The sequence below is a fragment of the Ovis canadensis genome, chromosome 1 (assembly GCF_042477335.2).
Source record: "Ovis canadensis isolate MfBH-ARS-UI-01 breed Bighorn chromosome 1, ARS-UI_OviCan_v2, whole genome shotgun sequence".
Taxonomy (NCBI): domain Eukaryota; kingdom Metazoa; phylum Chordata; class Mammalia; order Artiodactyla; family Bovidae; genus Ovis; species Ovis canadensis.
In genome coordinates, this window is record NC_091245.1 from 240,324,102 (window position 1) to 240,339,288 (window position 15,187).

A 15,187-nucleotide genomic window follows, 5' to 3' on the forward strand; every position below is an offset into this window, starting at 1 on the left:
TTCACATTAGGTGGCCAAAGTATTGGAGCTTCAGCTTCTGCATTAGTCCTTCCAATGAATATTCAGGGTTGATTTCCTTCAGGACTGACTGATTTGATCTTGCTGTTCAAGGGACTCTCAAGAGTCTTCTCCAACATCACAGTTCAAAAGCATCAATTCTTTGGCACTCAGCCTCCTTCTGTATGGATGGTCCAACTCTCACAAGCATACATGACTACTGGAAAAACCATAGCTTTGACTAGATGGACTTTTGTTAGCAAAGTAACATCTCTGCTTTTTTTTTTTTCTGCCTAGGTTTGTCATAGCTTTTCTTCCAAGGAGCAAGCATCTTTTAATTTCAGTCTTTAATAAACAAGTATTACTAGCCACCAACGAATTTCTGTGGAGAAGGTCATTTTAAAATTTACACATATCAGGAAACAGGAAATAGACTACTTTTTATATGCAAAACAGAGAAAACTATGATTCTATACTAGTACTGTATTTGCCTGCAAATGCACACAGAATTTTCCAGAAGATTTCCTAAAATGTGACAGTAGTGGCAGGGGGGAGGTGGGGGTGGAGGGACAAAAGAGAAGTCTCAGCATAGCTTTTTGTGCTCTCTGGATTTTGAATCATGTGTATGGACAATCTGTTTTTTAAAACGCCATTATAGGACTTATCTGGAGGTCCAGTGGTAAGGACTCTGCGCTTCCAAGGTGGGGCATGTGTGTTCCACCCCTGGTCAGGGAACTGAGATCCCACACGCTGTGTGGCACAGTGCACTGTCCCTCCCACCCCGAAAAACAAAAACTACATTTTAAAAAATGCCTTTATGCATTTTAAAAACAGGAAAAGGAAAAAAAAAAAAAGAGGCAGTCACCAATGTTTCCAAAGTCTTCTAGTTTCTCTCTATACTGTGGAGGCCAGTAAGCCTGGGTCTGAATTCTCCCACTCGTCTATAAACACAGACGTGATGCAATTGGAGACCTCCTCAGTGACTTTTCCAAGATAATTCTCTCCCTTTGGAAGAGGCTTGGAGACAAAAGAATCAGACTTGATGGAGTGTTAAGGAAGTCCCAGAAGAGAGAATTGATTTTTCTTCAAAAAAGCTGAATTTGGACGAATTCCAATTATCAGGACCAAATGATAGTGTGTCCTTTAAACAGCAGCAGCATTAATTAAACACACCCTGGGATTTCAAGATGATGAGCCTTGGGACTCTGAATATGCATGTCCAGGAGTCAGTGTAGAAGCTTGATCAGACCAGTTGTAAAGGACATTTCGGCATTGTAGCCGCCTGGCAAATTTTCAGAGTGATTGGATCCTCATTCTCACATGAGAGCACCTTTTGTCAGCATCCTGCTACTCTCGCTGTCCCCCTCCACTTGGAATTGGGATGCATGGGACTTCCTGACTGGAACATGCTTTTTGCTGGGAATCTGTTGAAAAAGTAAGGAGTAGGCAATGCACAGAAGGCCCCTTCACTGTCACTGATTCTTCTGTTTCTTGCTTTTTGCTGCCCTATATCCAGTTCCACAGCCTTCTCCCTTCCCCAGCCTCACATCTTACAGTGTGTGTGGTGTAATGAATGGCCGGCCAGGCTGGCGACCCAGGAGAGATCCTCGGAGAAGGTGAGAGTCCTCTTCAGGGCTTATCCCCTCCCCCCATCTCATCCCCTCCCCGCCCCCTCCCCACTACTGCTGCTGATCTTCCCACCAGCAGCAGCTTCCATCCTCCTCCAGAGACAACCCTTCTGCAGAACCCAGCCTGGAACACATTCTTCTTGCCTCTTTTATCAGCAGCCAATAAACAAAACTAGGGGTTTGCCTAGCAGTTATTTGGAATGCCACCCAGCAGGATCATCTAAAATATGTAATATGGGAGATCAAAATATTCTGGGGGGAGACCCAGAAGAGTGAAGCTCTAACAGAGGATAACAGGCAATGAGTTGGCTTTGAGTTACCAGAGCCTGGTGACTCCAGCATGTTGTTATTGTTCAGTCGCCCAGTCATGTCAGACTCTTTGCGACCTCATGGATCGCAGTACACCAGGCCGCCCTGTTTCTCACCATCTCCCAAAGTTTGCCCAAGGTCACGTCCATTGCATTGGTGATGCCATCCAGCCATCTTATCCTCTGACACCCTCTTCTTCTACCCTCAATCCTTTCCAGCATCAGGGACTTTTCCAATGTGTCTGTTCACATCAGATGACCAAAATACTGGAGCTTCAGCTTCAGCATCAATCCTTCCAATGAGTATTCAGGGCCGATTTCCCTTAAGATTGACTGGTTTGATCTCTTTTCTGTCCAGGTGACTTTCAAGGGTCTTCTCCAGCACCACAGTTCGAGGGCATCAATTCTTCATTGCTCTGCCTTCATGGTCCAGCTCTCACAACTGTATGTGGCCACTGGAAAGACCATAGCCTTGACTATACGGACCTTTATCAACAGAGGTCTGGCTGACCTTTGTCAACACGGGTCTAATAGATGGCCTAGAGTAGATGTTTATTTAATTAATTAATTCACTGCCTCTGGACAATCTCCAAGAGAAGCATCTCAGTACAGGAGAGTGGATATCATCTGTGTGCCCCTTCAGACACTTGTTCTAACCCCTTGCCACTCTGTTTACTTCCCTGGAGACTGAGCTGTACTCACTTCATCAATAGGGCTCCCTCCTCTGACTTCCTGTCGAGTTTGAACAATGCGAGCCGTGGAGGGAGGGATGGGAATGAAGTCAGGTTGAGCAAGCTGGCAGAATCCCTCTCCTTTGGAGGCAGTGCTCCCTCGGAACTCTTCCTTCCCCACCTCCAAGTCTAGGAGACATAACAACTTCTCATTCTTGGTAGCTCTGGAACTCTACATTAGCCCTTGTGGTTTCCCCACATGCAGCCATCATCTTTGTAAATAGTCCCTGAATTAAACTTTCCTCAAGTCAGTTATCCTGACTTGAGTGCCATCTGTTTCCTGCTGGGACCCTGAGTGGTGCCAGCTGAAAGGTTTACATTTGAGACCTGGCAGTACCATTTACTAGCTATGTGACCTTGGGCATGCCACCTCACTGTTTTGGGCCCCAAGTTCTTTAACTGTAAAATGAAAGGACCAAATCAGATTTTTATTCAACAAATACTTCTTGCAAGCCTACTGTGTACCAGGTAGTGCACCAGATGTTGAGAAACGGACAGTGAACATGACCAGGTCTAGAGATTACCACTCTACTTGGGGGGCTGATTTAGAAATGTCTTAGGACTCACTAGTCCTACATTCCCTGATTCTACAATGGTCCAGCAATTTCTAAAGCAGGCAAGGATTCAGGGAAGGAGCTTCAGAGAGAATTATTCTACTTCAAGTTGTGAAGGATGGTGATGTGGCTGAGCAATGGATAGAGACAGGTGGTCACAGGGAAACTCTAAGCCCAGGGAGAAGGGACAAGGCAGTCAGGGTAAGGAAATGAATCTGTTGGGAAGAATGATCTGTGGGTACGTGCATGTGTGTGTGTGTGTGTGTGTGTGTGTGAGAGAGAGAGAGAGAGAGAAAGAGAAATAATGATCATTATCCTTATTATCATCACAGCAATCAGGAAGGAGAGGTAAGTATTCCTGGAAAACTAACAAAGTAAAGAGAGAAAAACTACAAACTCCGCTTGACTGTGTTAAACAATAACACTCATTACAGTCATTTATTAGGACAATTTACCATTTGTGTCTAGTTACGAGGCAGCATAAAATATATGTATTGTTTGCTGTGTGTCAGGTTAATCTTGTTATAAATTATATTGATATGAAAGTCAGTGTTGGGGGGGATAAACTGGGAGAATGACATATACATACTACTATATATAAAATATATATAATATAAAGATACTCTGGGTCAGGAAGATCCCCTGGAGAAGGAAATGGTCTTTCATTCTCCAGTATTTTTGGAGAAATATTTCCAGTATTTTTGCCTGGCGAATTCCACAGATAGAGGATCCTGGCAGTCCCCAGTCCATGGGGTTGAAAAGACTCGGACACAACTGAGCGACTATCACTCATATATAAAATAGATGTCTAAAAAGGGTCTATTGTGGGTTGCCCTGGTAGCTCAAATGGTAAAAGAATTTGTCTGCAATGCAGGAGACCCGGGTTCGATCCCTGGGTTGGGAGGATCCCCTGGAGAAGGGAATGGCAACCCCTTCCAGTATTCTTGCCTGGGAACTCCCAAGGACAGAGAAGCCTGGTGGGCTACAGTCCACAGTGTCGCAGAGAGTCAGACATGACTGAATGACTAACACACACACATAGACACACACACGGGGCCTATTGTATAGCACAGGGAACTCTTCTCAATACTCTGTAATGACATATGGAAAAAGAATCTAAAAAAAGAGTAGATACATGCATATGGATAACTGATTCACTTTCTCGTACACCCGAAACACAACATTGTAAATCAACTATGCCCCAATACAAAAATTTTTAAAGTCAGTGTTACATAAGTAAGGTGGGTCATCTTCATCACCATGCTGGCCAGTGGGGGCTGCCCCGAGGGGCCTGTAGCCCCTCTGCTCTAGGCCTCCCCAAGATGCATCTGGATGGCAATGCTCCCTAAGCTGGAAGGGGCAGCTGGCAACATAAACAAGAGTTGGATTTGGCTTACTGAATTTTTCAGTTGAATTTGAATTCTAAGCTTTCCTAGTTCTGACGGTCTCAGTCTGTCACATTACCCACGGTTTCTCCTCCCTTACTCCTGCCAGTCTCTGGTCTTTTTCCATCTGGGCTGAAACTTTCTTCCATGAAGCATAAGACGTTCCAGCATAGACAGACTGTGTTTTCACAGAGGTAATAACAGCACTTATGGTTCCCAGAGTCCTTTCCATACATCTTCTCTTGTAGTGGGATAGCTTTCCATTTTAGGGATAGAGGCTGAGCCAGGGGTTATCCCCATTTCAGAAGAAGCAAAGAAAGTCTTAGGTTTGGCAATCGGTCAGCAAGGAGCAGAGCAGAGGCTTCTCAATCCTGGAGTCAGGAGTGAGCCATTTTCCTTCTGTGCTATGCAGTCTTGATGTCAGAGAAACACGTTCCATCCATATGCAGTCCTCTGCCCAGGAGTTGGTGGCCCTTTTTGGTTAGAGTGCACACCAATTCTGTCTTCCAAGAGCAGCCTTTGTGTCTTCTGCTCCCTCCCCTTGACAGACACGGGAAACATCATTTTCCCTCAAGGGCAGTTTTGGGCTCTTACTCACTCTGAAACGTATCTGCCTCTTTTTCTCTGTTGTTGTTCAGTCGCTAAGTCGTGTCTGATCCTTTGCAACACCATAGACTGCAGCATGCCAGGCTTCCTTATCTGTCACTATCTCCTGGAGTTTGCCCAAGTTCATGCCCATTTATTGGTGATGCCATCCAACCATCTCATTCTCTGTGGTCCCCTTCTTCTCCTGCTTTCAATCTTTCCCAGCATCAGGGTCTTTTCCAATGAGTTAGCTCTTCATATCAGGTGGCCATATTGGAGCTTCAGCTTCAGCATCAGTCCTTTAAATGAATATTCAGGGTTGATTTCCTTTAGGATTGACTAGTTTGATCTCCTTTCTGTTCAAGGGACTCTCTTGGTACATACAGCCTTTGATGGCCTTGCTGTACTCCTTTTTCTCTGTTGAGACTATCTTTTCTTGCAAAGGTAGGAGTGGGGTGGCCAGGAAATAAACTCCAGCCACAGGTGGCACTAGTGGTAAAGAATCTGCCTGCCAATGCAGGAGATGCAAGAGACATGGGTTCGACCCTTGCATCTGGAAGATCCCCTGGAGAAGGAAATGGCAATCCACTCCAGTATTCCTGCCTGGAGAATCCCTTGGACAGAGGAATCTGGTGGGCTGCAGTCCATGGGATCACAAAGAGTCGGACACAGATGAAGCGACTTAACATGCGCAGATGCGTGGAAGCAGACCCTGGTCGGACGTTGAGAAGACTGTTCCAGATGCACGCTTCTCCTGCAGGTGTCCTTGGAAACCATCAGGGTTTGCTCTGCGCACTGCTGAGAAGAGGTACTCTGGCTCTGGATCAGTTGTACTCCATGTTCCATTTGTCCACACTCTTCAGCTAGCTCCAAATGCCTGAGCGTGCTGCTCAAAACACTCCAGAATCAGATTCAAGGTACTTTCCAGTCTGAGCTTCCACTGACTTTCTGCCCCATGACCCTGGAACACACACACACACAATGTTCTAGTCTCACTGAACTGCTCACTGTCCCCAGATACCTTGGTACCAGGTATGTGCATTTGTAGGTCTTCCTCTCTGCCCCGCCTCCCCTCCTTTACAAGTGACAGGCCATTGTGTGGTCTGTTGCAGAGTGTGCGATGTGTCCCTGAGCTGGAGTATGGGGTGTTTGGGGCTGCGGCAGTAAGTGACTTTGAATAACATGTGGTTGCGTCATGGAGATTCAGGCCCCTCTTCACTCTGGCAGGCCAGGGAGAAGACCAGTTAAGGGGCAGGACATGTTCACGTCTTCCTTTGTAGCTCAACTGGTAAAGAATCTACCTGCAGTGGAGGAGGCTGGGTTTGATTCCTGGATCAGGAAGTGGCAACACACTCCAGTATTCTTGCCTGGTAAATTCCACGGACAGAAGAGCCTGCTGGGCTATAGTCCATGAGGTCACAAGAGTCGGACATGACTTAGCTCCTAAACCACCACCACTATCTCCCTTTTTAATTAAAAAGACTGCAGGGTTCAGTCAGAGACTTCATAGAGAATGGTTTCTAGCATGATTCAATAAGATCATTTTATTTCTATTATATATTTATGTATTTACTTTTGGTCACTATTTTGTACAGTTTTTTTAAATTTTTAATTGGATTATAATTGCTTTATAATGTTGTATTAGTTTCTGCTGTACAACAACATAAGTCAGCTATATGTGTATATATATCCCTCTTCCTTGAGCCTTCCTCCCAGCCTCCCCCCATCCCACTCCTCTAGGTCGTCGTGGAACACTGGGCTGAGTTCCCTGTGCTATATAGCAGCTTCCCTTTAGCTATTTTACACATGGTAGTATATATATATGGAGAAGGAAATGGCAACCCACTCCAGTGTTCTTGCCTGGAGAATCCCAGGGACGGGGGAGCCTGGTAGGCTATTGTCTCTGGGGTCGCACAGAGTCGGACACGACTGAAGCGACTTAGCAGCAGCAGCAGCATATATATGTCAGTGCCAGTCTCTCAATTCGTCCCTCCCTCTCCTTCCGTTACTGTGTTCCCAAGCCCATTCTCTCTGTCTGCGCTTCTACCCTGCCCTGCAAATAGGTTCATCAGCACCATTTTTCTGGGTTTTGTATATATATGCATTAACACATGGTGTTTGCTTTTCTCTATTTTTTATTATGGCAAGTGACTTTGATTCCCCATTAAGGACATGGTGTAAAGGGTCCTTCTAAATATTTAAATAAACATTTTAAATGTTTTCTAAATTACCAAAGAGTGGCCCAAGCTAATGAGTGACATTAATTCAACAATGATCAGTACATAACAATCACAGCAGTCATAAGGAAGGCACATACAGGATTGAAGCTGGGAGGCGGCTCCGTGCTGTTAGACTGGGTGTGCATCCCAGCTCGGCTTCTTCTGGCTGGGTGATCTTCTGCAAATACCTTCCTGTAAAAGGAGGATAATTATAAAATGGTCATTTTATAATGGTCAATTTAAATGGTTAATTATAAAATGGGACCTTTCTCAAAGAATTAAATTAACATAATGAACGCAAAGCCCTTAGCCCAGTCCTGGCGCACAGAAAGTGCTCAATAAACACAGGATGCCATTTGCCAGCCTTGTTCAAATGCCACCTCTTCCACGAAGCTTTCACTGACTGCTTCAGTCAGAAGTCTTCTTCACTCCTGGCACTTTGTCTACTGGAACACCACACATTCTTTATTGGACGTGGTTGCAAAGTTAGACTCTTTACGCATCTATACCCCACATAGGACCTAACACATACTAACAGATTCTTGCATCTCTGGTTATAAAGGCATTCCCTTTTTGTCATGTGTTTGGTTTACAAAGGCTTGTATCAAGATTTCTGGGATTTTCTAAAAGGCCCTCTCTAATCTCAACATGCTGCAGAGTACCCAGAAAAGAACATAAAGATTCTAGGGCAAGAACAAAGGCTGCTTGGTGAATACCATTTACACCACTATCACACTCAGGTTACAATCATAGAGGCCTGCCTATTCCCTTTTTCCGGAGCAAGAGAGAAAGACCCAAAGGCAGGAGAGGTAGAGGTTCCAGAGTCATGGCTGGAGGGACAAGAGGCATGAAAACAGAACAGCAGTCTTATCATGGATGGTAAGAGCGAACAGGGAAGATGGCTGGCAATGGAAGGTGAGACAGACACAGGGACAAAACTCAGATGGGGACAACAGGTGCAGAGTTGACACTCTGGGCCTTCAGGATAAAGTGTCCTAAGCGAACCTGATGCAAACCTTCTGCAAAGGGCTGGACAATCACGCTCAGAGGCACAGAGTAATATGCTAACCTGACTTTAGGAAAGGGACAGGCCCACCTCCGTGATTTCACCACCTGGCTTAGGGCTGTTTGCTAAAGGCTGTGTCTAGGAAGAATACCCTTTGAACCATTTGTTCCCCTTTTTTCAGAAACTGCGCCAGACTCTCTTTGGAAATACCATCCAGGTCTTCAGCTCTGACTGGACAAAGGCTTATTTCCAGTTTCATGAGCCTTTTTCTGACCTGGCTTTCACATTGCAAGTGGGAAAGGTAAGCGCAGGTGATCTCTTTTTTAATCCTATGCTCCCTGTGTTTCCTTCCACCCTCCTCCATATAAATGCATGTTTTCATTATAGTCAAATGTAGAAACATGTTTATAATTTAAAATGTAAATGTAAATGATAACAGACTTGGTGTGTTGAAAATTCTAAGACGCTATCAAGGATGTACTAAAGTCTCAAACTCCTCCCTACCCTCTTGCAAATTCTGCTTTTCCTAGCTCTTCTTTCAAAGCTCTAAACATCACTAAGAATTTAGAGGTAGAGAGAGATCTAGGAATTTCTGACTTGTTTTAAAACCTCAATAATTCATATCATTGATCGTTAGCCACACAGAATTTCAAGAGCTAGCCGACTAGTTCCTTACTTCCTACAAATCTCAAAGCTGAATGTGAGACAGGAGCACAGTGAAGGTGGGACAGAGGAAGACAGACAGCCTGGGGTGCTGGCTATAATGCTCCACAGTGAAGCAAGTCACTGCAGGTTCTAGTCTGGCTACGGCACCCAGCCATACTCCATGGAGAGGTGTGGCATTGTAGAGTGCAGTGTCCTTTTGCTAAGCCTAGGGATGCTGTGCATCAAGAGGGAAAAGGCTGCCAAGAAGAATAAATGATGACATCCATTTCCAAGAGTTCATTTTTATAATGTGGTCCCTAAGTGCTCCAATACCACTGTAAAGCCCTGCTCCTCACTATTCATCCACTGCCATTTCAGGGAGGTGTCCGAAGCATTCAGATGGCTGTACAAGGATCCATCATTAAATACCTGCTGTTTACAAGGAAGGGAAAAGACTGTAACTTCCTCAGGTAAGAGGCCTATAATAAGGACTCGAAAAGAATTAACCATTTTATGAAAAACTTTATGGGCTAAACAATCACCAGGGAAAATCCCCTAGGTTGCCTCAGGAAGGAGACTTGACTCAGAATGCAAAAAGTGGGGACTTACCTGGAAGTCCAGTGGTTAAGACTTTGCCTTCCAATGCAGGGGATACGGGTTTGATCCCTGGAGAGAGAGCTAAGATCCCACATGCCTCACAGTCAGAAAACCAGAACATAAAACAGAGGCAATATTGTAACAAATTCAATAAAGTCTTTTTAAAAACAGTCCATATTAAAAAGAATCTTAAAAAATAAAAAAAGACAGAAATGGCCCTGGTTCTCCCAGAGGGGCTGGATTTCACAATTGGGGAGGGCTCTCCCAGAGTCCCCCTCAATGTTCAGCTGCAGGAATAATGCTGACAGTTTTTATGCTCCACCGCAGACCACCCTGACAGGTAAAATGAAGCACCAGGTCTCCAGGTGGGCTCAACTGACATTTGATGGGAAGCCCCAACCTAACAATTCCAGAGAGAGAACAAAAGGGGCGATGAAAAGCCTCATAAATAGAGAATTCACCCTCCCATTTAATCAGGCTGACAATGCACAGTGTTTGGTGGCTGCCTATTTTTTTTTAAGTCAGTTCAAATTATTTTGTTCTTAGATGCTAACAAGCCCCTATCATGTGCAAGGCTATATGATTGCTATTAGGAGAAACAGAAATAATTAAAGGGCACCTACCTACCCTCGAGCAGGGATAAGTTATCACCCAAAACAGGAACTGAATATCTCATCTATCCTAAGAACATGAATTGCCAGGTTCCTTAGAAGCAGAGCCAAAGATGGAAATTTTTTATGCAGATGATTTATTAAGGGAATGAATATCCTCAGAAGAAACCCGTAAGAGAGCAGAGTAAAACAGGCTCAGGAAGAAAGAGAAGTGCAGGAAGCAGGTGGTTGCCAGTGATGGCTAGGCTCCGCCTGAGCCATCGGAGCTCTCAGCGGTGGGGGTCGGAGGGGGGAACTGCTCCATCTTCAGATAAGGAAGCGGGGCCTTTTCACCTCTCACCCCTGCTTAGGCATCTACTATGTACCCTCCTATGGGAAGGTGGCACAACTCCTAGTCACTACCAGGAAAGATGGCTCCAGGTCTTCAGAAAGTTCAGAACTATAAGTCACTAGCAGGAATACCCAAAGCAATGGCAGGATGTATCCACCAACTGAGTAAAAGAGATCCCAAGCAGTCTAGATGAAACACATACATTTGCTATACGAATAGAAAGCATTTAGCACAGTACCTGGTATTAAGTCAATGGTAATGAATAACTGCTAGTATCCACCATCTCCACGAAGCCTTCTTGAATGTTCCCAGGCACAAGTTCTCTCTCCTTCCTCTGTAGTTTCCCAGCACTTTGTTTTATTCTCATTCTACCTTGCACTGGGGTTTTGGAGTATGAGGCTCTTATTACTCATTTCGGTATCATCATAGAGCTAGGTGGATTTTATAAATCATGGCTGAGTTCATTCACTAACCTCTATCATGTGTTTCTTCATTAGGACCACAGCTGTCAATGTTAAATATTTAGAAAATGAGCATAGCACAGGTCTCTGATGTAAAGATTGGCTCTCATTTCCAGGGAAGTCGGACCCATTGGGATTATTTGACAGGGCCAATGGTTGAGGATAATCTAGTGGTTAAGTCAGGAGGCACACCGCCTGCATTCAAGTCACTGCCCTACTGCTGTAAAGGCAGAAGACTAGGGGCAGACTCCTCGACCTCCCTGTTTTCCCTTCCTCACCTCTAAAATAGGAGAAATAATAGTGTCTACCTCACAGCTTGTTGAAAGGATTGAATGAGGTGATATGTGTTAGGTGCTTAGGACAATGCTGGACCCAGTGAGCGCCAGATGAGAGTAAATTACAAGTCACTAAGGGCAACCTGAAGGCAGCCTCAAATGACATGTAGGATGTGATCAGGCAGAAAGCACAGACAGGACATGCATATTAAAGGCAGTGCATGAGAAAAAGCATAGAGGTGGAACACAGAAACAACATCCAGGGGACCGGTCCATCTGGGGCAGAGGGTTTGCAGAATGGAAGTCTGGGAGATAAACCTGGGAGGACTGTTCAGGGTTGTACTTTGGAAGGGCCTGTGTTATGGGGTTAGAGAGTTTGGATGCAGCCTGACTAGAGTTCAGGAGAGAGGACAGTGTGGGGATTCGGTGCGGACCGTAATGCACAGGCTGGAGAACCAAGAGGAACAGTGTGCTGGGATGAGGATGCCCGCTCCGTGGGGGCGGAGAAGACGAGACCCTCCTCGACATTCTCAGAGCGCAGGCTGATGAAGGAATCAGACAGAGCCATCCTGTACTCAGAAGCGTTCCTGAAAGTGGAGGCCCAGGCCCTCGGCTAGGTGGTGCTCTTTGCCACGTGTTCCTCCCCTCCTTCTGTGTTGAAGCTTGTGCAGGATGAGCAAGCTCGATCAGGACCACACACTGGCGGCGGTGCTCGCAGGCACCCTGTGGGCTGCAGGAGCAGCTCAGAAGGCCACCATCTGCCTCATTGCTGAGGACACTTATGTCGCCCCAACTCCCGGCTACTCTGGGGACGGTTTCTCTGAACGGGTGAGTGTGCTCCTGCCCGTCCTGCCAGGTAAAGGTGATGGAGCCTAGGTGAGTACTAGACTTACCGTGGCAGTGGAGTTGGAAGCCCACTGCTGCTCTGGGGTGGACCTCTACAGTGTAAGCATCTGATGTGACCAAAGAGGCAAGGATCAAGGCCGTGAGGAACCCAAGCAGCCAAGACAGCGATGCTTGCTGTGAATTTCTCCTTCCAAAATTTACCATGATCAAGAATATTCCAGGGCCCTCTCTGGTGGTCCGGTGGTTAAGACTTCACCTTCCAATGCAGGAGGTGTGGGTTCAATCCCTACTCCGGGAGCTAACATTCCCACATGCCTCAAAGAACCAAAACATAATAGTATCACAACAAATTCAATAAAGACTTTAAAAACAGTCCACATCAAAAGAAACAAAAAAGTATATTCCATACCTAACAGAAAAGAAGCAGATTCACAGAACACAAAGAACAAAGCAGTGATTATCAGTGGAAAGGGAAGGAGGGAGAGGCAACATAGGGTTTGGGAGTTAAGAGGTGAAGACTATTATGTATAAAATAAGCTAATATATTATACAATATGAGGAATATATTCAATATTTTATAATAACTATAAATGAAATATTGCCATTAAAAATTGTGAATTGCTAGACAGTACATTTGTAATTTATATAATACCATGTATTAACTATAACAAAAACATTTTTAAAAAGAAAATCTCATGCCTGAAATTATCATAAACTGCATTTTCATAACTAATCTTTTAAACTTGGCTAAATTCTACCTATTAGGGAAAAGATGTGTTTATGATTTTCCTTCTCAAGATACCATATTGGTTTAAAACTGAGGAATGCAAACTTGAGACCGGCAGCCACCCAATTTTACCATGTATGTTTTACATGACCTTGGATAAGATAACATGTCAGTTTTTAGCACTGTGATTTTGCAATGAAACAAAGAACTCCCTTGAGGTAATAACAGTGAGCTGACATCTTCTAGATGTGACTTTCATCTTCCTTTTCATTTTTATCTTCTATTTCTGACTTATAGCTCCAGCTGTTTGAACTTTCAGACAAAGAAGCCACTGAGAAATTCATCTATGATCATTTACAATGTGTAAGTGTTTAAGTATTGAGGTAATTCCTTTATGTTGAACTGATCTTCCAGGAATTTTCTTCCTTTTATAAAGTATATTTCTAATGATGCTTGTTAAGAAAACCAGGTCATTTTGAGGACTAAGAGAGGGCGGAATGAGAGAAAGAGAAGCCTGTCTCTCCCTCCCCACAATCTAGAGAGAGGCCAGATCACACACAGGCCTGCTCACAAATGCCTCTTTCTCCTTGGCTAATCAAACCCAAAGAATAATACTACAGAGGGCATATACAGCAAGATGGCTTTTATGGGAAGAGAAAATTTTACAGGAGTCTTGCCTCCTCTGAGGGATAAAACATAAAAATGGTAGTCTAAATTGCCAAAATGACCATTCACATTGGCTCAGAAAAATGACTTTCCATCTGAAAAAAGTGCCCCCCCTCCCCTCTTCTAGCAGCCCCTTCTACACAGTGCTCTCCCCTGCAATGAGTCTTCTCCACCCCCTGGGTAGGCATGACACAAAGTAGGAGACAGCGATGGCTGAAAATGGAAGGTGCTTTTGTAAGATTCCTCTGCAGAGAAAGAAAGGATAGTTGGTTTTCCAAAGAATCAGAACCTTACAATGTAGCAGGGTAACTATAAATCCATGTGTATGTGGCTTGTATGGAAAGGGGAAATGTGATTCATGAAACTCAGAGCTCCATGCCTTTCAAAGGTCACAGTGATGGAAAACTTGAGCATGAGTTCTCAAACACACACTAGCAATAGATTCTTGGGTAAACCAGTTACCCCAGACCTACCTCCTCCATCAGCTCTTGGGTCCATGCGGTAGGCAGAAGAACAGTCTCCTGAAAGATGTCTATACTCGACCACCTGGAACCCATGACTGCTTCATTACATGGTAAAAGGGAATTAAGGTTGCTAATCAGCTAACTTTAAAATAGGGAGATTATCCTGGATTTCATGGGTGGGTCCAGTGTAATTACAAGGGCCCTTATATGTGGATGAGGAAGGCAGAAGAGAGGGGAAGAGTGGTATGATATGAAAAGAGTATCACCCCTGTTGCTGCTTTGAAACTGGAGGCCATGAACCGAGGAATGTGGACAGGCTGCTGCAAGCTGGAAGGGGCAGGAAACAGACTCTCATCTAGAACCTCCAGAAGGAATGCAGGGCTGATGACAATTTTTTTTTTCCTTCACTTGGGTATGGTTGTTTGGGGCTTCCCACGTGGTGCAGTAGTAAAGTACCCTCCTGCCAATGCAGGAGATATGGGTGCTATCCTTGGGTCAGAAGATTCACTGGAGGAGGAAATGGCAACCCACTCCAGTATTCTTCTCTGGAAAATCCCATGGGCATGGGATCCTGCAGGCTACATGTCCATGGGGTCGCAAAGAGTCGGACATGACTGAGCACACACACGCACACACATAGTTGCTTTACAATTTTGTGTTAGTTTCTACTAGAGCTGCTGCTATCTCAGCTTTAGACCAGTAAATCCCCTTCCAGACTTCTGACCTCCAGAACTATAAGATAATAAAATAAATCTGTGTTATTTAAGCTACAAATTTATGGTAATTTGTTCCAATAGCAATATGAAAGCCGTCAAAGCTGTGTGATAGATTTTAAATTATCTGACGTGAAATGTTAGGCTAGAAGCCTGCTTAGGGACTCTCTGTTGCAGAGGGAGATGTCTAAGGGGCTACACAGAGAGGAACCATGTAAGAAATTACTTTCCTAGCCAAGAGAGGGAAACCCTTCCCTCTCTACCTTCCACCTCCTCAACTCAGCCCTGGGAGAGTCTGATTCAATAAGAAGGACTTTCACATCTGCAACGGTTTCTTAAGTGTAGCCAGAGCTGACAATTGGAAAATCAGAGCTAGAGCTATATATAGGATTTCCCCTCAAAGACTAAGGGTTGAGCTGGAATAAGTAATAAACAGAA

General features: G+C 44.7%; 1 protein-coding gene across 1 annotated transcript in view; it reads left to right on the plus strand.

Moving 5' to 3' along the window:
• MINDY4B (MINDY family member 4B) overlaps nucleotides 1-15,187 on the plus strand; it is a 41,043-nt gene that overhangs the window by 4,472 nt on the left and 21,384 nt on the right. Inside the window, exons 4-7 of the mRNA XM_069597036.1 lie at nucleotides 8,595-8,714; nucleotides 9,437-9,528; nucleotides 11,996-12,161; nucleotides 13,204-13,269. Coding sequence (XP_069453137.1) covers nucleotides 8,595-8,714; nucleotides 9,437-9,528; nucleotides 11,996-12,161; nucleotides 13,204-13,269 — 444 coding nt within the window. The remainder of the gene's footprint in view (nucleotides 1-8,594; nucleotides 8,715-9,436; nucleotides 9,529-11,995; nucleotides 12,162-13,203; nucleotides 13,270-15,187) is intronic.